The 27708-nt window shown below is 33.3% G+C and overlaps 2 protein-coding genes across 4 annotated transcripts; both read right to left on the reverse strand.

Moving 5' to 3' along the window:
* Nucleotides 1-1777: 1777 nt before the first annotated feature.
* Nucleotides 1778-27708, reverse strand: LOC18103082 (auxin response factor 3). 3 transcript variants are annotated; one of them, XM_052445260.1, is made up of 11 exons: nucleotides 26896-27708; nucleotides 26513-26569; nucleotides 25933-26115; nucleotides 25725-25809; nucleotides 25489-25579; nucleotides 25248-25412; nucleotides 24139-24258; nucleotides 23991-24066; nucleotides 23170-23335; nucleotides 22707-23070; nucleotides 1778-2169 (listed from the first exon to the last, which is right to left on the reverse strand). In XM_052445260.1, the coding sequence occupies exons 1-11, from the start codon at nucleotides 27202-27204 to the stop codon at nucleotides 1929-1931; spliced, it is 1857 nt and encodes a 618-aa protein (XP_052301220.1). In that variant the 5' UTR covers nucleotides 27205-27708; the 3' UTR covers nucleotides 1778-1928. The 3 variants fall into 3 exon arrangements, with proteins under 3 accessions (XP_052301220.1, XP_024437011.1, XP_006377428.1); XM_024581243.2 differs by lacking the exon at nucleotides 1778-2169 and adding an exon at nucleotides 21172-21515 and having other exon boundaries at nucleotides 22142-23070; nucleotides 24139-24252; nucleotides 26896-27703; XM_006377366.3 differs by lacking the exon at nucleotides 1778-2169 and adding an exon at nucleotides 21172-21515 and having other exon boundaries at nucleotides 22142-23070; nucleotides 26896-27701.
* Nucleotides 14063-18104, reverse strand: LOC18103081 (MLO-like protein 12). Its single transcript, XM_006377365.3, has 14 exons — nucleotides 17698-18104; nucleotides 17513-17570; nucleotides 17267-17424; nucleotides 17060-17176; nucleotides 16782-16842; nucleotides 16161-16249; nucleotides 15987-16061; nucleotides 15784-15872; nucleotides 15636-15685; nucleotides 15488-15528; nucleotides 15210-15383; nucleotides 14974-15009; nucleotides 14744-14872; nucleotides 14063-14593 (listed from the first exon to the last, which is right to left on the reverse strand). Exons 1-14 carry the CDS (start codon nucleotides 17818-17820, stop codon nucleotides 14237-14239), a joined length of 1557 nt encoding a protein of 518 aa, XP_006377427.3. The 5' UTR covers nucleotides 17821-18104; the 3' UTR covers nucleotides 14063-14236.

A 27708-nucleotide genomic window follows, 5' to 3' on the forward strand; every position in this document is an offset into this window, starting at 1 on the left:
TATTGGTGAAGTCCGAGATGTCGAAATCACAGTTAGTCCACAAATTGGACCAACGATCACATGCTTCGAAATAATGCAAAGTACTGGGGGACCATGATAATAAAGCTCATGAATCTAGGTGGGTCGCAATGTTGTTGAAAATATGAAGTAATAGTGAAATTAACAGTTGATGTGATAGCTCTCAAGCTCCAACAGGTCCTGTTGGAACTTTTGTTTGAAACACTAGGAGGACTGTCAACAATAACGTCCGGCCATTTCCATTACTCATCAAGTTTTTAATTAACTGGTCCGGCAACTGATGATAGCATCAATTTCTGCTTGGTTTGTTCGAAGCTCATGGGCATGAGAATCACGGCTGTTGACCAGAAATAAATTATGAAAACCATTTTCAAGATTTGCAAAGCGAGAACCAAAACCAAAACCACAACAACACATTATTCTGCAGGCAGTTTCTTTGCGTTTGTTGTAGATATCAGAGTTACCTTCCAATCAATTCGTGACACGTGATCTTAGACGCAAACAAGAACGTAAGCAGGACAAACGACGAGAAAAATGTATGGAAGAAACAGACAAGAACAGAGTAGTTCGGAATGTAGTAGGCTAGCATAGAACAAAACATATTGAGAGATGACAACCATATAAAATATCTGGCGCTATTACAACTACATTTCCAGATTGGATTGTGCAAGCATGTATGAAGAGAACATTCTTGAATGTGGGTTATCATGGGAAATCTAACAGAGATTAGTACCAGGTACAAACAGCTCTGTTGCATAGTCAAAGGAGTTAGGATATAGCCAAGTTACCTTAGGAGAATAATTATATTCTCTCACAAGCTAATACATATAAAACCAAGCAACAGGAAGCATCCCTTGTGCGGCCTCGTTAGTATATACGATAATTTTCAGCACGGGGTTGCAGAATTGAATGCAAAACAATGCAAACAATTTCAATGAGATCAGATTAGATCAAACAGGTGAAAAACTAGCATGAACACAAACAGTTATTGACTGCATTAGATAATGCGGCAAATAAGATAAGATAAACCATTCGAAAAAAACACCTGTCTGACATGATCCTGAAAATAGATTTACAGATCTAAACCGATACTGCATTAGATTTACAGATCTAAACTGATACTAATGCAGTATCGACCACGCACGCAATACCACCCTTAACTGCACCAGACATCGAAGTTTTCTGTTTGAGTGGCAAGGCTGGGAATCAAACAGGTTTTACACTCCTGCACAACTCCATGAATAAATAGCATTGGTAACGGAAATGAGCAGGCACTAACTGCCCAGGTGCTTATAAAATCCAGCAACGTGAATCAAGTTTCCTCTTAAACCATCAAATCCCTTTCAGATCAAATAAATGCTGATCAACTAGTTCATGATCAAGCTCCGTATAGCTAACCAAACTAGTTTAGTTTGTGGCTTAGTTTGAGTTGAAAATACCCAGTTAGCATACGTGACTGTTATATACCCATCATTTATAAAGCTCAGTTGCCCTTTACTACTACACTCTTTCTTGCAAAGCTACACCTTTTTTAGCTTGAAATATAATATAATGAACTATCAAAAAGCTTGAACAGAATGGAGGCCTCTTACTTCGGTACAACTACTCCCAACTGCATTATTTATTGCTGGAGGCTTTGATGGAAGTGCTCTCCGGCGCGAGGCAGAAAGGACGATCCAGGATTCAATGGAGATGTTATTAAGGTCATATTGTCCTCCTTATTAACAAGGCATTTATCCTCAGTCAATGAGAAACCAAAGAGTCTGCAGCTGCTTTTGCACGACACCAAATCTTGACTACCCCTAAAGGCTGATTGAGCTACAATAGGTTGTGAAACGCCATGTTGAAGATGCTCATGGGACAGACCAAAAGGACTATTGCTCCATTGGCCGTCTCTTTTTACACTGGGCTCAGAATGTGCAGACAACTTGAAATTCCCCCCCCTGCATTTCAGGACCACAAAACCAACTTCGGGTGGTAGCTGTCTGCTGCACATGATCATTGAAATTAAAATTGGAAGATCGCTTTGGAACTGGATTGCTGGCATGTTGAAACATTAACACCGAAGATGGTGATGATACTTGTGCAGGAGGTCGAATTTGAGTATTATAGCCCTGCATCATTGTAGACCATCCATTTCTTGAGCTTGACCTTTGGGCACCATAGAGAATCCAAGACTACAATTTTCACGAGCCTCATTAGCATTTGGGATTCTTCCATATGGTGAGCTTGGAAAAATTTCTTGACCTTGAATGACCTTATGTAATCTATAAGATTCGTTAAAGCCTATGCCCTTGTAGGAATTATTTGAAGTGGCAATCGAGTCTCTGATACCACTTCCTAATGCAGCAATCCCAGAACTGTGGGAACCAGGAAAACAACTCCTTATTTCAGATGGGTGCTGATTCTGACCATCAACACCATCATAAAGAGCATTAAAACTCATAATTTCTTGACCTTGCAAGACCTCCTGGGACCTTGAAGATTCCCTAAAGCCTGGTGCTCCGATCCCATCTGTTAGAAAAACATGCAGACCAGTCAGTAACATTGAATGCAGAACAAGGAAAAAGTTGGAAATGGTGATGCATTTATCTGAGGGAAAGCAGATCATACCAGGAATTGGAAATTCTGCCTTTGATGAAGGCAATCCAGACCTGCTCCTCTTCAAACCAGGTGCCATAAAGTTATTGGAGCTGGAAATAGAACCAGAACCAGAAGGCTCAACTTCCCAAGGAGAAACCCTGCTGAGCCTGTTAGCCTCCCTATCATCCCACCTTACCTGAGATTAAGAAGAAGAAAAAAGATCCACCGGAATACATATCATTCGATTAACATGACACATTAAATGTCAAAAATTGTAAAGATGCTTTGAAATAGGCAAAATTAGGAGCAAGAGCACAGAAGGAATCCAGAAGAAGAAAAGAACAAAACAAAATGCCCAGATTGCCAAGCAGAAAAATAATACAAATATCCCACTTTTAAACTAACCAAGCAAAATCACTTCTACATTTCTATAATTACAAAAATTCTTTAAACATGTGATATTCAGTAATAATCATGGCTACAGAACATATCATCACCCCAAAGTACAACTACAGAACACCCGGTATAATATCATGGAGAAAGAACAAGACATTAATTAATGGTTAGATATTGAAGGTCCCGTGATGGAGCGTGGAAAAGTATCTTAACCATTGCAAGTTATGCTTGTAATTTCAGTTCAGTAGATCTTCCAAACTTCAGATAATAAAAGACTGAGGATGAGGCAACAATGCATCAATGCCTACATAGATGGAACGTCGAAAAGCAGGCCCAAGTCTAGCCGCGACCCCACAACTTAATCTCAAACAGACCTTGTTTGCAATAAAAAGGTTTCCACCAACATTTAGGAACTTGAAAGTAATTTTTATAAAATATGATTTTCAACAACTACATACCATGATACCAACAGGCATTTCCATTTTGAACCAGGCCATCTAGCAGGATCTAGCTCACTGACTCCAGTTATAATTCCAGTGTATCTGCAAAAGGTATTTGAGTTAATGTTTTGATGACATAATTAGTTAAAAGCTACAAACCCATGGATGGCGAACCTTCTCTCCGCTGCATCTTCTGTTTCAAAACACATTTTGAATCTCATTCCAGAAGAGAAGGATTGATCAAGGCTCTTCAAGAATTTATTAAAAGGTATTGTGAACTCTGATGAGCTGGCCCTACAAGGTAAGAAATTGTACACAACCCCTACATGCTCAGTATCTAGCAAGGGTAAACTTTTCTCAATAAAATGTATCATGTTGTGCGCTAAAATTTTAAGGTTTGATGACAATGGCTCTCAAGTCACCCAGCCAGCGACAGATTCAATAAGCAATTGAGTTGTGCATTCTCAAGTAATGGATGATAAAAAACACAATAGTTTGGGAGAACAGGAAGTACTCTTGCGATAACTACACAGGATTTTGGAAGAAAGTTGAAAACACCTTGTGCAACATACCAATCTGGATTCTGCAACGACTTTTTTGGTAAGAGAGGAAACATGAGGAACAACAATGGGAAAACCTTTGAAGCGGTGTTAGGCACTATAGAATGGTAAGGACTTTGGTGATATGTAAAAAGAATACTGGAGTCAACATCACCATGAAAGGGTGGCAATCAGATGATGAGAAATTCAACAGTGTGTTCAATTGCAGTTCAATCTTTAGTTATGGCATGAATTAGATGATGAAAACTGAGGTGAGAGCTTTATGGAACAAAATGTTGTATAAAGCACGCGACACATGCCACCACAAAATATATTTAAGTTTTCAAGCCACCATAACGATCGAAAACTGCTGCAACCACCCTATATAAATTTTTCAGTAATATTTAGTTAACAGAGATATAAAAATTTATGTGTTGGGAAATTATAATTTAAAAATTATTTTAATATGCTGAAAATAAAAATATATTATTTTAATATATTTTTAAACTATAAATATTTCAAAAGATAAAATTTAAAAATAACAATTATCACACTCACACCCTCAAATTCAACAAGATATCGCATTAGCAAATTAGCAATTCTTAGCCTCTTTCCCATCAAAATCAAACTGAAAATTTCAACCAAAAAAGGAGCTGAGAAGTCTAAACAATAAAACTAAATTACATGGCGATATTACTATTTATACATACTCATGCAACTATGGATTACATTAATAATCCACAGTGTATTTCTCTTTTTTTTATTATTTTTTTTTGTACTTTTTCATTTTTTTTTCCAACTTTCCCCTTTTTTCTTTTTTCTTTTTCTTGTCAAAATTACTTTCCTTTTTTTTCCCACTTTTCTCTTTTCTTTTTTTTGTTTATTTGTTTTTTTTAAAACATTATCTTTGTTGATTTTTTTTTAAATATTGAGCTGGTTAAAAATTTCTCTTTGTATTTTTTCTCCTTTAAAATATTGTAGATTGCTACGGTGTTTTTCCTCATAATTTTTCTATTTTATTTTTTAATTTTTCAAAATTATATTTGTCAAATTTTTTTTATATTGAGCTGATTGAGAATTTAGTTTTGTAATTTTTTTTTTTAAAACATTGTTGATTGTTATAGTGTTTCTCCTCATGTTTTTTTTTTATGATTTTCTCCGAAATTATCTTTTTCGATTTTATTTTTTAATATTGAGCTGGTTAAAAATTACAGTTACAATATGTGAGGAAAGCACTGTAACTTTCCTCGCAAATTACTGTGGATTGCTACAGTGTTTTTTCCCACATGGTTTTTTTTTCTGTTTTGTTATGTTTTTCCCTCAAATTGTCTTTGTCAATTTTATTTTTTAAATATTGAGCTGGTTAAGAATTGCAATTACAAGTAAATATAAGTTTTTCCTCACAAAACACTATGGATTGATACAGTTTTTCCTCACATGGTTTTTTTCCAGTTTCTTTTGTGTTTTCTTTTCTTGTAATATTTTTTTCAAAAATTATCTTTATCGATTTTAGTTTTTTAATATTGAGTTGGTTAGAATTTAACTTCACTGTGGATTACAATAGTAATCCACAATGCATTCCTCTTTTTTTTTTTTCATGTTTGTTTTTTTGCACTTTTTCATTTTTTTTTCCAACTTTCCCCTTTTTACTTTTTTTTTCATTTATTTTTTCTTTTTTTTGTCAAAATTACTTTCCTTTTTTTCCAACTTTTATCTTTTATCTTTTATCTTTTTTTATTTTTATTTTTTTCTAAAATTATCTTTATTGATTTTACTTTTTAAATATTGAGCTGGTTAAAAATTTCACTTTGTAATTTTTTTCCTTTAAAATATTGTAGATTGCTACGGTGTTTTCCCACATAGTTTTTCTATTTTATTTTTTAATTTTTTAAAATTATATTTGTCAATTTTTTTTTTATATATTGAGCTGATTGAGAATTTAATTTTGTAATTTTTTTTCTTTAAAACATTGTTGATTGCTACAGTGTTTCTCCGTGTGTTTTTTTGTTTTTGTTTTTTTATGATTTTCTCCGAAATTATCTTTTTCAATTTTATTTTTTAATATTGAGCTGGTTAAAAATTACAGTTACAATATGTGAGGAAAGCATTGTACTTTTCCTCGCAAATTACTGTGGATTGCTACAGTGTTTTTTTTCACATGGTTTTTTCTGTTTTGTTATGTTTTTCCCTAAAATTATCTTTGTCAATTTTATTTTTTAAATATTGAGCTGTTTAAGAATTGCAATTATAAGTAAATACAAGTTTTTCCTCACAAAACACTATGGATTGATACAGTTTTTCCTTACATGATTTTTTTTCAGTTTCTTTTTTGTAATATTTTTTTCCAAAATTATCTTTGTCGATTTTATTTTTTTAATATTGAGTTGGTTAAAATTTAACTTTGTAATAAAGATTAATCATATTGGAAAAGCACTGTAGTTTTCCTCACATTATGGATTGCTACAGTGTCACTCCAAATGATTTTTTTTCTTATGATTTTTTTAAAATTATCTTTGTCAATTTTATTTTTATAATATTGAGCTGGTTGAGAATTACAATTATAAGTTATTACAAATAAGGCTAAATCATGTGGGGAAGGACCGTAGCTTTCATCACAAAACACTGTGAATTGTTATAATGTTTCCAACATGGTTTTTTTCCCCTTTTTTTGTGTTGTTTTTTGTTTTTTTTGTTTTCTAAAATTATCTCTGTCGATTTGATTTTTTTAATATTGAGCTGATTAAGAATTTAGCTTTGTAATTATTTTTCTTTAAAACAATGCGAATTGTTGCAGTGTTTTCTCGTATGATTTTTTTATGATTTTTTCCAAAATTATCTTTGTCGATTTTTTTTTAATATTGAGTTGGTTAAGAATTATAATTACAATAACGCTAAATCATATGGGGAAAGCGTTGTAGTTTTTCTCACAAAACACTATGGATTGCTACAGTATTTCTCTGAATGGTTTTTTATTTTATTTTTTTGGGGAAAGCACTGTAGTTTTCCTCACAAAACATTGTCAATTGCTACAACGTTTTTCCTCATGGGTTTTTTTCCTTCCAAAATTATCTTTCTTGGTTTTTTTTTAATATTAAGTTGGTAGAGAATTTAGCTTTGTAATGTTTTTTGCTTTTTATTAACAGAAAACCTAAATCATGTGGTATAAGCACTGTATCTTTCCTCACAAAATACTGTGGATTGCTACAAATTATTTTGTTCAATCTCTAAGTTTTTGATCACCAACACAACTTTTTTTTCCGTCATGAAATATTGGCTCCATCATACCTTTAGTTTCTATTACTTATCTAGCGCTGATTCACAATTATAACATTATCAAGTATATTTTTTAAAAAAACTCGCGGCAGCGCGCGAGTATGCCATCTTGTATATATATATATATGAAAGGTTGATACTTCATCGTAAAAAGGAGACAACGTTTGATATTTTGGAAGGTTCTAGAAGCCAACTTCTAGAAGTTGTGGTGATGATTCCACAAAATTGAAGTTCACAGTATGTTTACATAACCATAATTTCAATTTCTTTTGCTTATAACATGTTTAATTTATGTTTAACTCATGTATTAACTTTGTTTAACCTAATTAGGCATGTTTTTTTAAAATCTAAAAAATCATTAAATTGAAGCTTACAAGTTATTATTCACATAATCCTAATTTCAATTTATTAGCTTAAAACATGTTTAATTTCTTTGCTTATAACATGTTTAATTTATGTTTAACCCATATATTAACTTTGTTTAACCTAATTAGACATGTTTTCTTAAAATCTAACAAATCCTCAAATTGAAGCCTACAAGTTACTGTTCACGGAACCCCAATTTTAATTTATTAGCTTAAAACATGTTTAATTAATGTTTAACACATATACAAACATTGTTTAATTAGATATCATCATGATGGTTCTTCATATGTTAAAAGAAATTGCAACTATAATCATATATCTTAATTAGACATAATATTTATATGTAAAAAAATCTTCAACATAGATTTAAATGGCTTTCAGATAAAGGATAAAAGAGGAAATATAATTTTTATGATACCTCGACAGTACAGGTATTTAATATGCTCATAGGTGAAGATAAGATTCGTCAATATATTGATGTTGATCTTGTTATTGCTTCTCTAACATTAAGAATATCAAAGTGTTATTTAAACAAACTCAATTATTGCAAGCCACATGGAACCAAATATTTTGCAACATATGTGATGATGATGTTAATAGTAACAAAGTGGTACTACTTATTAAGGAAGAATGTCTTGATTTAGATGATGATGTTGTTGTAATGATGAGTTTTGCATTGGTAGTTCTAGTGTTGATGTGGGTGCGGTGTTTTTGGTATCAATGTTGAAAGTGATACGGTTGATATTGACACTTCTAGTGTAAATAAATAGGGTGTTAATGAATATGAGGAAGATGACAAAGGTGATAATGAGGAAGAAGATAATAATTATATTCATTGTGATAAGGATGGATTTGATTTTTTTTAAAAGAAGCTGAAGATGAGTAGATTGATAACTCAGAAGGTAATATTCATTTTCATATTACTTTAGATGATACCTCTCAATCCGAGAATGAATATAAGATAAATGGTGATAATGATGATGTCAAGATATAAAACAAAGCTAAAAACTTCTATCCAAGTTCTATGACTAAACTTCACTGATCATATTATGTCAGAGGATTACTTAATTGTTATTGTAATAAAAATAATTCAATCCATACTAAAAAACATAGAGAATGGGTGCAATATATTTTAAGATAAGTAATAAAAAAATAATTAGGTTTTTTCACAAATACTTCTTTTCTTTATAAAAAAAAATATATATATTCAAACACTTTAGTATAACGACATTGCAGGAAGAAAAAACAAACATATCCTGAAATAACTAAAGCTCTTTTTTTATTGCAGCACTCGTGTCTCACCATCACTTAAATGAGACGGTTGTCATTATAAGGTGTCTTATGAAATAAATGCTTTCAAGAGCATTATATTTTAAGACTCCAATACAAGTCATTTCCATGTATAAAACTCATATTCTTATTGATGCTTAATTCTTATGTCTTTGGTTGCACTGTATTTGTTCATATTTATAAAAATCAATGCACCAAGCTCAACCTATATACCGTTCATTTTGTTTTTTTTGGATATGGAATGCATTAAAAAAAATATCGATATTATCACCCTCCTACCTGACACATGTATATCACTGTAAATGTTACCTTTTTATAGTCAGAACATTATTTCTTGGTATCCTCATTTACTTATCATTTTCAAGATGAGACATATAATGAAAAAGAAAAGTTGAGAATTTTTTTTTTAATGGTATAGAAAAGAAAGTCACTAGCACCAGTTTGAAACCAATCTAGTTATAATTTGTTGGGACTAGGAAAGAAGACCTTCCCCTATTCACAATACCAGAAGACTAGTCTAATGAGAATAATCCTAAGGTAATAAACTTCACTTCATCTTCTAATATAATAGATACTTATATTGGATATAATCTACCTTTTAGGCATAATCATAGGAAATCATCGAAACAATATTATCTAGATCAGATAGTTAAGAAATCAAAGTATTCAATTGCCAACATGTATCATCCTAGAAGCTGTTAAAACCATTATAAGCCTTTATAAACTAGCTTTCATCTATACAAGTTCCTAACACTCTATATAAAGTTATATCCTCGCCAAAATAGACCAAAGCAATAGTGACAAAGATGAAGGAATTAGAGAAGAATGAAACAAGGAGTCTTATCCCTCTACCCAAGGGAAATAAGAATGTAGGATGAAGATAGGTGTTCTTTATCAAGCATATAATAGATGAGACCATTGAAAGATATAAAACGAGACTTGTGGTAAAAGAATACATTTAGACGTATGGTATAAACTACCAAGAGATCTTTTCAGTGGTAGCAAAGTTAAATACAGTCTAAGTTATGATATTTCTAGCAACAAACCTAGATTGGTTGCTACATCAATTTGATGTAAAAAAATGCATTTCTATATAGATATCTTAAGGAATAAGTGTACATGGATATTCCACCTGGGTGCACTACAAGCTCATTAGAGGGGGTAGTGTGTAAACTGCAAAAGGCTTTGAATGGGTTAAAACAGTCACCTCATGCATGCTTTGATCTGTTCAGTTTAGCTATAATGAAATATAGATTCAGACAAAGTAATTTAGATCATACCATGTTCCTAAAACATAGATAGGAAAAGGTAACAATAATTTATGGTGATGATATGATAATTACGTGCAATGATATATAAAAAATATTAAGACTTAAGGAAACTTAGTAGCTGAATTTGGAATGAAGAATCTTAAGGGTTGTGAATATTTTTTAGGCATATAGAAGTAGCCAAAACAACAAAAGGTATTTTTCTTATCATAAATGAAGTATGCATTGGACTTACTCTCAAATACTAGCATACTGGACTACAAACTAGTTGATACTTTAATAGTAAAAAATCATGGTTTAAGAAAATACCTAGATGAGATTCATGCTAATATAAAGAGATATGAGCGGCTAGTTGGGAAACTAATCTACTTGTCCTATACACACAAAAAAAATAGCTTATATAGTTAAGACTGATGAGTCAGTTTATGCATTACCTTAGTGAAGATCACATGACAAGTTGAGCATTGAAGATATCTATGCACCAACTTAAGGGCGAGTTAGAATAAATTGTCCTTTATCTTTATCCAAATAGCATATTTAGAAAACTACACCTTGATTAAAACCTATAAACCTTTATTATAGCCTCAAAATCATTATGTATTAAAAACTCATATTTATCCCATACGGTATAAATTAGCTATATATCAATGGAAAAAACACTACCAGAAAATTAGAGAATGCCGATGAAATATTCCATCGATAGTTAAAGAAGATTCTGTCGGTTTTATAAATCACTGATGGAATTGTTAACGGTATACAGTCGTCGAAAAGTCGAGCGTTGGGGATTTTAGTTCATTAGAAATTACATCGGTTATTTCTAATACCGACAGAGTCATTGATGGAATATTCCATCATCGAGAGTGTGCTTTTACCGCCCATTTTCCATTAAAAAATCCATTGGCATTGGAAATTACTGATGCAATTACAGATCAAATAACCATCGAAAAATCTAAAAAATCTATTGGTGATTTTGTCGGTATTTCAAATTTATTACAAAAAAACCTAAAGCAAGTCTATTTTTTTATAGTGCACTAATGTTTTTAAGACCAAAAAACATATAGTTAACAAAACCATAAGGAAAACAGAAGTTGTTGCAATCGATATGAGTCTACCAGATGAAAGAATGAAAAATTTCAAGGTAAAAACTCATTAGACTCCCAATTCTTCATCGAGAGAAATGTTTCGCATTCAAAGGAACTAATGACCATACTACACCCTATCAGATGAAAATACATAAAACACCAAAGATGAAAAGATATACCAGATCATACTATCAACTATCAGTAAAAGTAAAATGTTATACAAATACCTTCAAGATATCAAAATTCTATAGTCTAACGTCAATTAATTACAGTCTAATCATTCTATGTCAAATATCAGGTAATCGAGGTTGCTCTTATGAATTGCGTTGTAGAAATATCAAAATTAGTAGGGGAGATAAGATTGTACAAAGAGGTATTAAAACCTTTTGTTTTATGTCATTTTCATGAATAAGGAAATTAGTGTTGATTATATTTGCAACATAATGACTTTATATCATCATTGTTGATGAACAGTTCTTCAAATGTTTATCGAGTTTACTTATAAAGATATTTAAACATCATGATTAAGTTTGTTGATGAACAATCATTGTAAAATGATGGATAAAAACAATCAATTAACAAATTTGATGTAGATATTTAAACAAATCATATGGCTATATCTATAAAACAACATAGAGCTAAAGTAACTAGTTTGAAAACTATATAATATTATAATTCTTTGACTTGTTTGGTTTTACAACTAGTTTGGTTTTAATTCATAAACTAATCACTGATTTCAAGTTTGACCCATCAATAAACAAGTTAGCATTAGACGTCGGCTTTGATATAATCTTATATGAGTTGCATAAAAACTCATTATGTTCTAAGTGTTTCAAATTGCAAAAACCCAGCTTTTAATTTTTCTTAGATATAAGAGAATTTTTAGAAGAGAAAAAAACCCTCATCTATTTCTTTCCTTTCCAATAAGTATATTTGCACACATCTATTTGTTTTACATAATCATTAATCAAAATCACGATCAAATACCAAAATAAAAATCTGTAAACAATATTTCAATTGGGAAAATAATAACATAGGATTCTTTGTTTGTTTGTTTCTTTGGTCGAATTAAAATAAACAAATTTAGCAGATAAAACAAGATTTCTTTTAGTGACATGTAAAGTTATAAAAACTTTAACACAAAGAAGAAATTGCAAGAAATAAAAAGAAGAAGGATAAATCGAGACCTAAATAAAATGACAGAATGACTAATAGAGAGAGAGAGAGAGAACTGACCACTTCCAATTATTTCCTCTTTGTTTTCTTCTCGATAGCTCATCTCTTCTCACCCTCCCAATCTTATTCCTAAATTGGAAGCCAAAACCCCAATTATTTATCAAAACCCTAGAAACAAAATGTTAGATTAAACAAAATCTATAGAAATTAAACCAAACAGAATAATTTTAAGAAAGAAAATGACGATTAAACACATGTTACTTTTCTTTCTCCCTTTCTACTCAATCGAAGACACACTTCTCCATACAACACGTAGTAAACCGATCACATTTTATAAGTGACATGAAGGAGGTTGTGTTCCTCAACTTAACTTTCAGTTTATTGACATGTGTGTTGGGTGACCTGATTTGTGATGAGGGCTGCCTTACCAGATTTTTTTAGAGAGAGAGTTGCTATAATTTTAATTCAAAGAAGAAGATGAAATGAAAAGAGGAGAGGAGTGGCAGGTTTTAATTCATCTTAATATTTGCAATAGAGTTTCTATTAGGAATTCCATTGGAATTTATTGACATGTCAAAATATCGATAAAATTTCCCACAAATTTTTTTTTTATAAAATTCCATCATAATTTCCATCAAAAAAATACCAACGAAAAATATCTCGTCAATATTTTCATTGATAATTATCGACTGAACTTTTCCACTACTATTTCTATCAATATCTACTAATAAAAAAAAATTATCAATATTTCTGTTGTTGTTTGTCAATTTTCTAGCAGTAAAATAAACATTTTAGCCTTTACATATTGTTAACACGTTCTTATACATAAAATATATATATATATATATATATATATATATATATATATATATATATATATATATATATATATATATATATATGTTCTCTCATATAAATATTCATTGTATCTTTATTCTCATTGTTCTTTCCCAATTCTCAATCGTGAGTTTCTCTTCCTCCTCCTTCATTTAATTCATTGATGTATGAAATTATAACATAGTTTAATTACACTCTTTTTAATGATTTAATGTTTTATTTCTTACTTACATTTTATTTTGTTTTAATTCAGTCACTCCGATTATGTTTTTAAACTATTTTCTTTTTCTAATAAGTTTCATTTTTTTTTCTTTTGCTTTTGGAAATTATGGGTTTTTAAATTTCTAATTATTTAGATGCACAAAATTTTAATTATTTTTTTTTGCTTAGTATTTGATCTTAATTTAGTTGATACATTTTATAGTTTTTTTTTTTTTTTGTATTATGATGAATTCATTCATTTAATTTTTTTAAACTCCTGGCATAATTAGCAACTTGAATATGCCAATGGTGATTAACCACTCTAATTGAAAATGACTGGCCTAATTCATAGATAGTTTAAAAGTAGTTTCTTTTACTTTTAGTCATAACAGCTATAGACCTCAATAGATGCTCATTTGGAAATGAAATAAATTACTTAGGAGAAGCTATCACCAGGAGTGAAATATTGTTTTTTTTTTTAATTTGTGATTTCTACATTAGACATGTAGATTTCTAGCTAGAAAAAAATAGAATTATGATTATAAAAGAGAGAACTTTGCTTGTCCTGCGCTTGAACGACTACACACACACACATGGCAGAATACAAAATCGCAAAGTTTGTACCCATAAAACATCCAAACGAGGTTGCTAGCTTCATGTTCAAAAGAATGACAGAAGAAATGAAGGAACAATAACAAATAACAACTGTACAATAAATCAAGCAACAGAATCTCTTGTCGCAAAGAGGTCACTATAGCTGCAAGTATTTATAAACGGCTTTGTTTTTCCATTGCCGGGGCTGCATTGCTCACGTTAAAGCCTTCAAATGAACCATTTCTTTTAAGCTCCCAGGGCTGCTCATCGTTGTGTTTTGCTTCATCAAGTACTTCAATGGTAACATGATCTCTGTCCAATGGAGGATTTGGGTCTATAGAATATGAAGCACTGAGGCTGAAAGAAGGAGAAGTGTCAAAGGGAAGTGAGGGGTCAACTGAAGCATCAAGGGAGGGGCGGGCTGAGTAGGAAATTTTCAGGTTCTTCCTAGCCTTTGCTCTTGCTCGCCATCTCTTCAGACCTTCAACCACATTCTCTGTGAAAACAGCTGTCCTCATTGATGAACCCATCTGTTGCAATTCTCATTTAGGTTTAAATTCTTGAATACATAATCATATACAGTTGAAGTTAAATCTTTTTGGGCTAATCAAGTTTTCTGAAGGCAGGAACAATTTTATACGTAGGATCTGTTGATCATAAATATATATGTAGATGCATACCTGTGTGACCAAAGCATATAGAGGTAGGATCACATAGCCACAGAGGAAGTGAACCAACAGTCCCATGACAAGCGTTATGACAATGTCTTCTGTTCGTCGGTGGAAGCATGATCTAAATCCAAATTTGTACTGAAATTTTGAAGCAACGTTAGAATTGTAATTTCTTTTTAATTCAAATCAACTCATAGAATAAATTCTTTAAGAAAAACGAACTCCTAATAAATGCTTACCAAAGTCCATGTGAAGAAGGCCAATTGAAAGGAGTTCTGCAAAGCCCAGAATATAGTTTAGAATAAATTCATGCAGCCACATATAGAGTTTTTCTGTTCTTTATCTTTACTTGCATATCGCTGCTGTGCTGTTAATTGGTTAGCGTTTTAAGAGCTAGCAATATGAATTGTATGAGGTGGAGAAGCAATTTGTATAATGAAAATGAGAAGATTTGTTTCAAGGATTAAAGAACAACCTGAAACAATATGAATTGTATAAGGTGGAGAAGCAATTTAGGCCTACCAAACCAGAAGAAATGGTCACTAGGCCTAACGAGTATAGTTTCTTCAACAACAAGAGATTTATCATGGCTATCTAAGCACATTAAAGTTATGATGGCTTGCAGCTTTGTCCCAACCAGCAACAACATCTGCAAAACACAACAAGAAGGACTTCAACGTACAGATTTCTCATGCACAATTACTTGAATCTTGCTCAAGTATATTGATTAATTATTGGAGTCGATTTACTTACCAGTAGTGGAATAAATGGAAGCCAATAATGACTGTAAAATTCTGTACACATACGATACATTGAAATAAATTAGAATCATGAACATTTGATGGGGTATTTATATAAACAAAATTGGAATAAATTAAGTGATCAGCTTATTTGAACATACTGTGTGCATTGAAGAATATGAAAGATATAGAAAACATCCACATCCAGAAGCTGCAAAATCAGAGATTTTAGGCAAAGAATTAAGTTTACAGTTTTTGGGATTAATGAGTTGTACTGATCGTTGAAGATTGAAAATTAGTTTTCATTACCTTATCCCCACTAACACGCCAAAATCTTTATCCAAGGCTCTTCTAATGTATTTTTGAAAATCAAAGCTGTTATCTTGATCAAAATGGGCCTGCAGAAAGAGCAGGAAAAGAAAAACACCAGTTAATCTCATCAGTTAACAATTGTTTATTATCCTAAAGCTATAAATTTGTCTCTATTTCAAGTGGTTGTGGTTGTCATATACCATGATAAATCCATGCCTCAGTGTTAGATAATCCACTTTGGGAACGGAACCATAAAATTGTCCGAGGAAACATGCCTGCAAAAGATTAGCAAAACAACAACATTACAGAAATAATCAGATAGAAATTTAAACATTATCAATATTAATTTATTTATTTTTAAAAAAAAAACTAACCGGCCAGCGAAGAACTGAGTTTTCATTCCAATATCTCAGATGCCGCTTCCCAAATGGTGTTTGATGACTGAGCTGGAACCTCCTGGGATCTGTATGTGATTAGTAACAGCAAAATAAGTACAAATCTTTATAACCCAGTAGCACACTATGTTACTTCTTTTTATATGCTTTGAGGAATGATGAGTTTCTGTTGCTTTGATTTCATAGGTAGGTGTTCTTTTCTTGTGAAATTATGATCAAATCCATTAAATTTTTGCAACTTATGTAATCACAAAATTTAAATTTTATTCTTTGATAATGAAAATTTAAATGATATTGAACTACAAACACATTAATTCTCAGATACGATATTTTCCAATGAAGTTCTTGCTGTAGCAATATATTGTGTGTCCCTCGAGTCTTAGATGAGAATGTTGACAATATTCCATTCTCCCATAGCTATGAATGTTGTTTGCTTGTAGCTAAAAACGTTTGAGCTTGAACCATCGAGAATTGTACGTGTTCATTGAATGTTTAATCCATCAGCGGCCACAGCATTTATTTTATTGATGAGACAAAACTAACGTGGTCCAACAAAGAATTTTGTGACCAAACAAGATCGTGACCATCAATCGATCATACCTGTTGAAATTTGATAATCCAGTGTCCTTGTCTCTGCCTCCCAGGATCCCCATCTTCTCATCTAAGAAAAGCAAATTTTCAAACACATGTCATACTTTTACATTTCACAATCACTAAAAAACTCAAGGTTTGCTACGGTATGAATCTTCCCATACAACTTCCATTTCTTTGTGGAGGCTTTCTTGAATTGATTTTGTTCTTGAAAGTCAACAACTTAACAGTAGATCATGGAAAACATCAAAAGTTTTAGTATAAGAAAGAAAGAAAATGAAAATTACCTTGGCCATCCCTAGGCCGAAAGTAAAAATGCTTGATAAGCAATGGAAGGAAGCCAGCACAAATATCAAGTACTGGAGTTGCCTCATACCTTCCCTGGACAACAAAGAAGCCTTTCCCTGTTCAAGAATCCAGTGAAAACAAATATCATTGTTAAATATTGATCTTATATATAACATATGCAGGCATTTAGTGGACAAAGTTTATACCTGCTCTGCACATTTGGCTTCTTCTTCACTCCAATCACTTGAATCCACACCACCACAGGGAAGAAAGGTTTCGCCAGCACTCTTTGGGATACATATATTTGCAACTGGCTTTTCCAATACAGTCAGCAACAATGAGATGAAACCCAGTAGCATCACCTCTATACGAACAGAAAACATATAAAGTTTTAGTGATTAGCAGAACAAGATCTTCCTGTTATATATATTTTGATGTGTATTATACATCACCTGTTTTGATCTTGTACAGAGCTTGAATGAGGTACTTCCTCCTTTTCTTGTTGAAATACTGTGAGCCCAAAAACAAAGTGGAAAGTTAATGCCAGATGAATGGAGATCAATATTATTCTTAATTGCATGTCCAATATTTCCGAGTGCTGTAAATTTAAGTAGTGTGTATATATATTTATGTATACCTTAGCTAAAAGATGAAGCCAGTGCTCAATAAACATAGATATTAATATCAGAAACAAACAAACAGTAGCCACAGCCCATGTTGGTGTTTCTTCGAGTGTTTTTGCTTCTCCTTCTCCAGCCATCTCTTTTGACCATCTGTTTCTTTCTTTTTCTTTCTTGCGTGTGATATCGGAGGGTCCTCAATTGCCTAGCTTATATTAGCAACGCAGAGAAACAAATTAATATTTGAGGATGATTTTGCCAAGGAACCTCTGTTTCTGTCGTAGCTGGCTAGCTCTAATTCAGGTGGAAATGAACTAAGAACATCAGAGGACTTCTGGGTCCTTGATATATACCAAGTTGCATGTCATGTTATTGGTATTTGGTAGCAAGAAATCAAAAAACACAAACAAACAAACCAACTTCCAAGTGTGTTTGTTTGCTTTGTAAAATTTTATTTTTATTAACTTTAAATTATTTTTTTATAATTTTAAATTATTTTATTTTGTTGAGTTGATGTAAAAAATAAATTTTAAAAAATAAAAAAAATATTATTTTAATATATTTTTAAATTAAAAAAAACCAGTAAGTCAAATTCAAATATTAGATTTTTACGTTAGGTTTTACGTACCATGTGATGGTACGGAGTTTTTTTTGTTTTTTTTTTTTTAAATGACGTGTACAGTGAAATAAGTTAAAAGAAAGTCAACTTGTGAGCTTAGATGACGGTCCCACCCACCAAATTGTGATGTGTTCCCTATTTTATACTTCATTTTGAATTTATAATCACCTCGATCGGTTCTCAATTGTAACGTACCATGTGATGGTACGGACTTCTTTTTGTTTTTTAATCTTTTGGAGGTCTTAATTTTTAAGAAATTAGTAATGTCTGGTCCAGTTCTAAAATATCTTGGTTGAAATACCTGGTGGTGCTATCTAGATTTCAGTGTCTGCTCATTTATATTTATTTTTATTTTTATTTTTTTTTATGACTAGGAAGTTTTATGAGATTTAAGATAGGAGTGAGAAAAAAACCGACAAACCAATTAAACTGAAAAAATAAAATAAAAAATAAAAAATCGAACTATGACAAAAAAAACAGATTAAACCGATTAGAATATTTTAAAAAATATTTGGTTCGGTTCGGTTTCGGTTTCATAAGCCTAAAACCTTAACCAAACCGAACCGATTTAGTTAAAAATAAATCGAACCTAAAAACCAAACTGAACTGAAACCAATCCCATTAAAAAGTCCAAAAAAAACCCAGAAAATAATATAGTTTTTGGTTTTTAATATAAAATAACCGAACCAAACTGAAACCAAATCGAACCTAACCGAAACCGGTCGATTGGGTTTCGGTTTTTAATATAAAATAACCAAACCGACTCGAACTGTAACCAATCGGTTGGAACCGGCTTCAGTTTTATTTTTTATATTTAAAAAATTTTAATTTGATTGTTTTTATAAGTAAAAACTGAACTAAACCAAAAATAATAACCTTTATTTTAAGCTATATAAATGGTAATAACTACATGGAAATTAGAAAAGGTAAATTTTCTACGCCTGGACCGTGCAAAGATTTCTACACATGAACCTCGATGAAATTTTTTGTGTTTGGAAGTGTGGTTGTGGTTGTTTTTCAAAGTACTTTTTATTTAAAAATACATTAAATATTTTTTATTTTTAAAAAATTATTTTTTATATCAAAATATCAAAATAATTTAAAAATACTAAACAGATATTAATTTAAATATATTTTATATTGATTACTACGCTACGTGGGGGTGGTAGGCGGTGCGCGTAATCAAAATCAAACATAGAAATTCTTCGCATCTTAAGATTTATGACACCTTTTTTTTAATGTTTCTCACTTTGTATTATACATGTACATTGTATGTCTTTGCATGCTGTGTCCGTACACTTTAGCTAGATTAAGATATGAAAGCTTGGACTTTCTCTAGCCTAGAGACTCTTGCAGCCTCCAAGCATCTTCCTTAATTATTGATGGTGTTTGAAATATCTTTTATTTAAAAAATATTTAAATATTTTTTATTTTTTAAAATTTATTTTTAACATATTATATTAAATACATAAAAAAATCAAATTTTTTAATAACTCTAGTTGAAACTTGAAACTCGTAATAGTAATGACGATTCAAAGTGTTTTTTATTTAGAAATACATCAAAATATATATATTAAAAATTATTTTTAATTTCAGTATGTTAAAACGATGTAAAGACATAAAAAAAATAATTTAAATTTAAAAAAATATGATTTATATTACATTTCCAAACACATCATTGAAGCTGCCAAACCACGGGGTCTGTCGTCAACCAGCAGAACGTCTTCAACAATTGAATCATTGCTAGTCGTCACCATTAATCTTTTCTTTTTAATAAAGTACAAAAAACAAAAATTCTGTGCAATCTTCTCCTTTCCTTCGATCAATCTGGAGTGATGAATCGTGTCTCTTGATACATGCAAAATAACGCAAAGGTCATTCCAACCCCAAGTCGTGACACAGAAATATAAAACATTAGCTATCATTGACCTCCATGGTTTCTATCTGCTGAATTATTTGGTCCCATGGTTGAATCAGTTCGACTATTGGAACCCAGAACAGAGAAGGCAACACCGTAAGGTTCTGCCACCCAAAATGAGCAACACCTCAAGGTTGGCCGTAGGCCTCATCTCCCACGCCCTCTTCGGACGTGCATGCTTGATGAAGCGGCTGGAGGTGTTTGCCTAGGCCAGGTCGTTCATCAACAAGTACCACGAAGTTTTTTTTGGGAAACCATTACTATTCTATCAAGCAACTAGAGATCGGGAAGGTTCCTGTATTTTTTTTTTCTCCTAGTAATCTGAAACCCTCTTCTCCAAGTTCAAGAAGGTATATATTTGGTGCAATTGAAAGTTCCATAATGATTCTCAAGGTATGTTATTGGTGAAGTCCGAGATGTCGAAATCACAGTTAGTCCACAAATTGGACCAACGATCACATGCTTCGAAATAATGCAAAGTACTGGGGGACCGTCATAATAAAAGCTCATGAATCTAGGCGGTTCGCAATGTTGTTGAAAACATGAAGTCATAGTGAAATTAACAGTAGATGTGATAGCTCACAAGCTCCAACAGGTCCTGTTGGAACTTTTGCTTGATACACCAGAACTGTCAACAACAGCGTCCGGCCATTTCCATTATTCATCAAGTTTATAATTAACTGGTCCGGCAACTGATGATAGCATCAATTTCAGCTTGGTTTGTTCGAAGCTCATGGGCATGAGAATCACGGCTGTTGACCAGAAATAAATTATGAAAACCATTTTCAAGATTAGCAAAGCGTGAACCAAAACCATAACCACAACACATTATTCTGCAGGCAGTTTCTTTGCGTTTGTTGTGGATATCAGACTTACCTTCCAATCAGTTCGTGACACGTGATCTTAGACGCAAACGAGGAGAAAAATGTATGGAACAAACGCACAAGAACAGAGTAGTTCGGAATGTAGTAGGCTAGCATAGAACAAAACATATTGAGAGATGACAACCATATAAAATATCTGGCGCTATTACAACTACATTTCCAGATTGGATTGTGCACTGTATGAAGAGAACATTCTTGAATGTGGGTTATCATGGGAAATCTAACAGAGATTAGTACCAGGTACAAACAGCTCTGTTGCATAGTCAAAGGAGTTAGGATATAGCCAAGTTACCTTAGGAGAATAATTATATTCTCTCACAAGCTAATACATATAAAACCAAGCAACAGGAAGCATCCCTTGTGCGAGCCTCATTAGTATATTCGATAATTTTCAGCACGGGTTTGCAGAATTGCCTATAAAACAATTTCAATGTGATCAGATTAGATCCAACAGGTGAAAAACTAACACGAACACGAACAGTTATTGACTTCATTAGATAATGCGGCAAATAAGATAAGATCAACCATTCGTAATGATACTGAAAATAGATTTACAGATCTAAACTGATACTAATGCAGTATCGACCACGCACGCAAAACCACCCTAACTGCCCCAGACATCGAAGTTTTCTGTTTGAGTGGCAAGGCTGGGAATCAAACAGGTTTTACACTCTTGCACGACTCCATGAATAAATAGCATTGGTAACAGAAATGAGCAGGCACTAACTGCTCAGATGCTTATAAAATCCAGCAACTTGAATCAAGTTTCCTCGTAAACCATCAAATCCCTTTCAGATCAAGTAAATGCTGATGAACTAGTTCATGATCAAGCTCCATATAGCTAACCAAACTAGTTTAGTTTGTGGCTTAGTTTGAGTTGTAAATACCCAGCTAGCATACGTCACTATTATATACCCATTATTTATAAAGCTCAGTTGCCCTTTACCACTACACTCTTTCTTGCAAAGCTACACCTTTTTTAGCTTGAAATATAATATAATGAACTATCAAAAAGCTTGATCAGAATAGAGGCCTCTTACTTCGGTACAACTGCTCCCAACTGCATTATTTATTGCTGGAGGCTTTGGATGGAAGTGCTCTCCTGCGCGAGGCAGAAAGGAGGATCCAGGATTCAATGGAGATGTTATTAAGGTCATATTGTCCTCCTTATTAACAAGGCATTTATCCTCAGTCAATGAGAAACCAAAGAGTCTGCAGCTGCTTTTGCACGACACCAAATCTTGACTACCCCTAAAGGCTGATTGAGCTACAATAGGTTGTGAAACACCATGTTGAAGATGCTCATGGGACAGACCAAAAGGACTATTGCTCCACTGGCCGCCTCTTTTTACACTGGGCTCAGAATGTGCAGGCAACTTGAAATCCCCCCCCTGCATTTCAGGACCACAAAACCAACTTCGGGTGGTAGCTGTCTGCTGCACATGATCATTGAAATTAAAATTGGAAGATGGCTTTGGAACTGGATTGCTAGCATGCTGAAACATTAACACCGAAGATGGTGATGATACTTGTGCAGGAGGTCGAATTTGAGTATTATAGCCCTGCATCAATGTAGACCATCCATTTCTTGAGCTTGAGCTTGACCTTTGGACACCATCAGAGAATCCAAGACTACAATTTTCACGAGCCTCATTAGCATTTGGGATTCTTCCATATGGTGAGCTTGGAAAAATTTCTTGACCTTGGAAGACCTTATGGAATCTATAAGATTCGTTAAAGCCTATGCCCTTGTAGGAGTTATTTGAAGTGGCAATCGAGTCTCTGATACCACTTCCTAATGCAGCAATCCCAGAACTGTGGTAACCAGGAAAACAACTCCTTATTTCAGATGGGTGCTGGTTCTGACCATCAACACCATCATAAAGAGCATTAAAACTCATAATTTCTTGACCTTGCAAGACCTCCTGGGACCTTGAAGATTCCCTAAAGTCTGGTGCTCCTATCCCATCTGTTAGAAAAACATGCAGACCAGTCAGTAACATTGAATGCAGAACAAGGAAAAAGTTGGAAATGGTGATGCATTTATCTGAGGGAAAGCAGATCATACCAGGAATTGGAAATTCTGCCTTTGATGAAGGCAATCCAGACCTGCTCCTCTTCAAACCAGGTGCCGTAAAGTTATTGGAACTGGAAAAAGAACCAGAACCAGAAGGCTCAACTTCCCAAGGAGAAACCCTGCTGAGCCTGTTAGCCTCCATATCATCCCACCTTACCTGAGATTAAGAAGAAGAAAAAAGATCCACCGGAATACATATCATTCGATTAACATGACATATTAAATGTCAAAAATTGTAAAGATGCTTTGAAATAGGCAAAATTAGGAGCATGAGCACAGAAGGAATCCAGAAGAAAAGAACAAAACAAAATGCCCAGATTGCCACGCAGAAAAATAATACAAATATCCCACTTTTAAACTAACCAAGCAAAATCACTTCTACATTTCTATAATTACAAAAATTCTTTAAACATGTGGTATTCAGTAATAATCATGGCTACATAACATATCATCACCCCAAAGTACAACTACAGAACACCCGGCCTAATATCATGGAGAAAGAACAAGACATTAATCAATGGTTAGATATTGAAGGTCCCGTGATGGAGTGTGGAAAAGTATCTTAACCATTGCAAGTTATGCTTGTAATTTCAGTTCAGTAGATCTTCCAAACTTTAGATAATAAAAGACTGAGGATGAGGCAACAATGCATCAATGCCTACATAGATGGAACGTAGAAAAGCAGATCCAAGTCTAGGCGCAACCCCACAACTTAATCTCAAACAGACCTTGTTTGCAATAAAAAGGTTTCCACCAACATTTAGGAACTTGAAAGTAAGTTTCATAAAATATGATTTTCAACAACTACATACCAACAGGCATTTCCATTTTGAACCAGGCCATCTAGCAGGATCTAGCTCACTGACTCCAGTTATTATTCCAGTGTATCTGCAAAAAGTATTTGAGTTAATGTTTTGTTTACATAATTAGTTAAAAGCTACAAACCCATGGATGGCGAACCTTCTCTCTGCTGCATCTTCTGTTTCAAAACGCATTTTGAATCTCATTCCAGAAGAGAAGGATTGATCAAGGCTCTTCAAGAATTTATTAAAAGGTATTATGAACTCTGATGAGCTGGCCCTACAAAGTAAGAGATTGAACTTGAGAATTCAGGAATGAAGAAAGTAATAAATCCACGGTAATAAAATACGGGTAGCAGAAGAAGAAACAACTGAAAAACTCATCAATTGCCAAGACAGGAAAAAACTCAAGTCAAATAGATGATTTCAGAACCAAAAAGAGTTCATCAAGAGATGTAATTGACTATAATTGCAATAATGAATGTCGCCTGAGTTTTTTTTTTTACACTCAAAAGCAGTATGATGTGTTGTCCACAACCCCTACATGCTCAGTATCTAGCAAGGGTAAACTTTTCTCAATAAAATGTATCATGTTGTGCACTAAAATTTTAAGTTTTGATGACAATGGCTCTCAAGTCACCCAACCAGCGACAGATTCAATAAGCAATTGAGTTGTGCATTCTCAAGTAATGGATGAAAAATACAATGGTTTGGGAGAACAGGAAGTACTTTTGTGATAACTACATAGGATTTTGGAAGAAAGTTGAAAACACCTTGTGCAACATACCAATCTGGATTCTGCAACGACTTTTTTGGTAAGAGGGGAAACATGAGGAACAACAATGGGAAAACCTTTGAAGCGGTGTTATGCATAATAGAAGGGTAAGGACTTTGGTGATATGTAAAAAGACTACTGGAGACAACATCACCGTGAAAGGGTGGCAATCAGATGATGAGAAATTCAACAGTGTATTCAATTGCAGTTCAATCTTCAGTTATGGCTTGAATTAGATGATGAAAACTGAGGTGAGAGCTTTATGGAACAAAATGTTGTATAAAACACGCAACACATGCCACCACAAAAAATATGTAAGTTTTCAAGCCAACATAAAGATCTAAAGATGCTGCAACCACCCTATATAAATTTTTGAGTAATATTTACATACAAGCATTCTACTAGGACAATTCAATCCGATAGTTTCACATACTGGAATCAGATTGTTGGTTCTATTTTCCTATAAATACTAGACGAAACAAGAAGAAAATTACCTTGGATTGTAGTAAATGTGGAAAAAACTTCTAGTAGAAATAGCATTAGCTACATCCCCAGGAGAGATCTGATTCAGCTGATGATTCCATTGAGCTGGAAATGTAGGGCCACATTTAACTTGTGCTGCTCTTCGAACTCCCAGTCTCAATTCCCCATCCTCACCCCTGATGGAAGATACAAATACAGAATCATAAAGTTGGGCTTATTATATCCCATTGATAAGAAGAGAGAGATTCATACCTGAGAAAGAGAACGGCATCCCCAGAGACAAGTTTTTTCTTATTGACAAACGCACTCCATCCAGTAGTGAGCAAATGCCTCCGTGGCTGACCTGCTCAAACCATAAAGAAAAATGCAAACTCAACAATCAAACAGGGGAAGGGAAATATATAAAATCAGTCAGCAAACTATTAATCAATTGAGAGAAAGACTAAAGTATGAAGCTTAAGAAGCAAGTGCAATTGCCACAAGCATACCCCTGTAGATATGTCGAAACTTCCACTCAGAGCCATGAAGATCCTTTGCCACAAGCTCTTGTGAAGGCCTTTGTTGAGTATAATCCTATAGTAAGAATCCACTCAAGTCAACAACATCCAATGTTGAGAATGTAGGACAGTCGGAAGATGAAATCACACACATAAATGGTTGTAAGAGAACATGAATAAATAATACAGTTTTATTTACCAGAGGAGGGAAGCAGTCCTCAGCAGCTCGACGAGGGACTGAAAAGCCTCCATGAGTGCTAGTGTCAGAAGCAGTTAGGGTCTTACAGAACATATGGGGTGTTGTCATCTTCACAGTGGCTTCACCATCCTCCTCCTCACCATCCCCCTCAAATATCCCCTCCCTCAACTTCTGCTCAATTTCCTGTGCACAACAACAATTGAAGGAGAAACGAACCCCGTCTCAAGAATCTCAGTTAACACCATAATGAATCAAGAGAAACAGGCCAAAAGATACACTTACAGCAACAAAGTAGTTGAAATTTAAAATTCAACACTTGAAATTTAAAGAATGATGCATATCTACAAGTGACAAGCATTCTGTTTGTTAATGAACCATTTAATTTTTATTAAATAAAGATTTAAATCTAATATCTTAAACGTTTTGAAATCAATAAGGTAGTTAAAGTTACAAGCCCACATTAAAAAAAAAAAAATCCCTTTCAGCAGTATTATAATATTATCATCCAAAAACTCAATCTACCAAATTTTCTTACATTTTTCAACAACTGAAGGTAAAGCAAGATTAGAAAACCACCCACCTCACTCTCAGGAACCAGGGAGACCTGTGCATACACCTCATCACTTGCTGCCTCGGCCTGACACAAGGGGAAAAAACCACGATTTTACCACAAATATGTCTTTAACATATATAGCACTCCATTTCCCTTGAACAAAAACCAGAATAAAATAAACAAAAACAACCAAATACATGTATAGAAATCCTCACATTTACAATGCTAGACAACTAACAAATGAAATTCTCCGCAATTGCAAAAACCGATTACCAAAAATGCAACCCTTTAATTTCCATATGAAACCAAGCAGCATCATCAAATAAAAACACCTTGTTTGGCCACAACAATTGCATCGATAAAAACAACATATAGATAACATACACATACAAAATGATGCAAAGACTTACATGGAGCTTGACATCAACAACTCGACAGAAGACATGAGAAGGGAGATCATAAACTGCAAGAGGCAAATCAGGGAGTTGTTCCAAGTGGCCTTGAGGGAAATACACAACAACACTCCCTCTCTTTGGCAAAGATATTAGTGGGCCAGCACAAGCATGCCAAAGCTCCAAACAAACAGAAGAGGTACTAGAACCAGAGCCAGAAGCACTCAAAGCAGAAGCAGCAGAGGATGATGATGGAGAAGATAAAGACCCACAAGACGGTGTAGTTTCATCTTCTTCAATAGTGTTGAGATCTATCATACCCACCATTTTTAGCCTTGATCAGCTCTATAGCCTTTCCTAAACAAAGGCAGTAACAACAGGAACAGTGTAGAGTTCTTGAAGAATAACAAGGAGTAACTGTTGATAACAATAATGAAGGTTTATTAAAAGACAAGTGCTTTTGTGAGCGAGGAGAGATTTCATGACTGCATTATAGTGCAACTTTGGCAATTGCCTAAAAGGAGATTAGAGTCAAGACTCTTAAAAAGAGAGACCCTTTGTCTCTCTCTGCTTTTTTAAGATATCAAATCAAAGGCTTTAAAGGGTACTAGTATTAAATTAAATTAAATTAAAGCTTTCAACTTTTTATTTATTTTTCTTCTCAATTTTTCATGGGTTTCTTTCCTTGCTCATGATCTGCAAAACTGAGATGCAGTGCCTGCCGCAATGCTGCCATGCTGTGAAGACCCTGCAAGGATGCGATGTGTGGCAGTAGTGTTAGAGAGAGAGACAGAAAAAGAGATATTAATGGGAACTATATCTGTCTCTCTT

Source organism: Populus trichocarpa, chromosome 11 (genome assembly GCF_000002775.5).
Source record: "Populus trichocarpa isolate Nisqually-1 chromosome 11, P.trichocarpa_v4.1, whole genome shotgun sequence".
In the NCBI taxonomy this organism is placed as follows: Eukaryota; Viridiplantae; Streptophyta; class Magnoliopsida; order Malpighiales; family Salicaceae; genus Populus; species Populus trichocarpa.

Bases quoted from the DNA above. Each gene is read 5' to 3' on its own strand.
- LOC18103082 (XM_006377366.3), bottom strand. From the start codon at position 27,204: ATGGTGGGTATGATAGATCTCAACACTATTGAAGAAGATGAAACTACA. The intron at 25,810-25,932 runs GTAAATAAAACT...TTCTTACTATAG, and splicing joins AGGACTGCTTCCCTCCTCTG to GATTATACTCAACAAAGGCC. The intron at 23,071-23,169 runs GTATGATCTGCT...TTTTTCTAACAG, and splicing joins GGCAGAATTTCCAATTCCTG to ATGGGATAGGAGCACCAGAC.
- LOC18103081 (XM_006377365.3), bottom strand. From the start codon at position 17,820: ATGGCTGGAGAAGGAGAAGCAAAAACACTCGAAGAAACACCAACATGG. The intron at 17,177-17,266 runs GTATAAACTTTG...ATTCTTGAACAG, and splicing joins AAGCCAAATGTGCAGAGCAG to GGAAAGGCTTCTTTGTTGTC. The intron at 16,843-17,059 runs GTAATTTTCATT...TGCTTTTCTTAG, and splicing joins TCGGCCTAGGGATGGCCAAG to ATGAGAAGATGGGGATCCTG.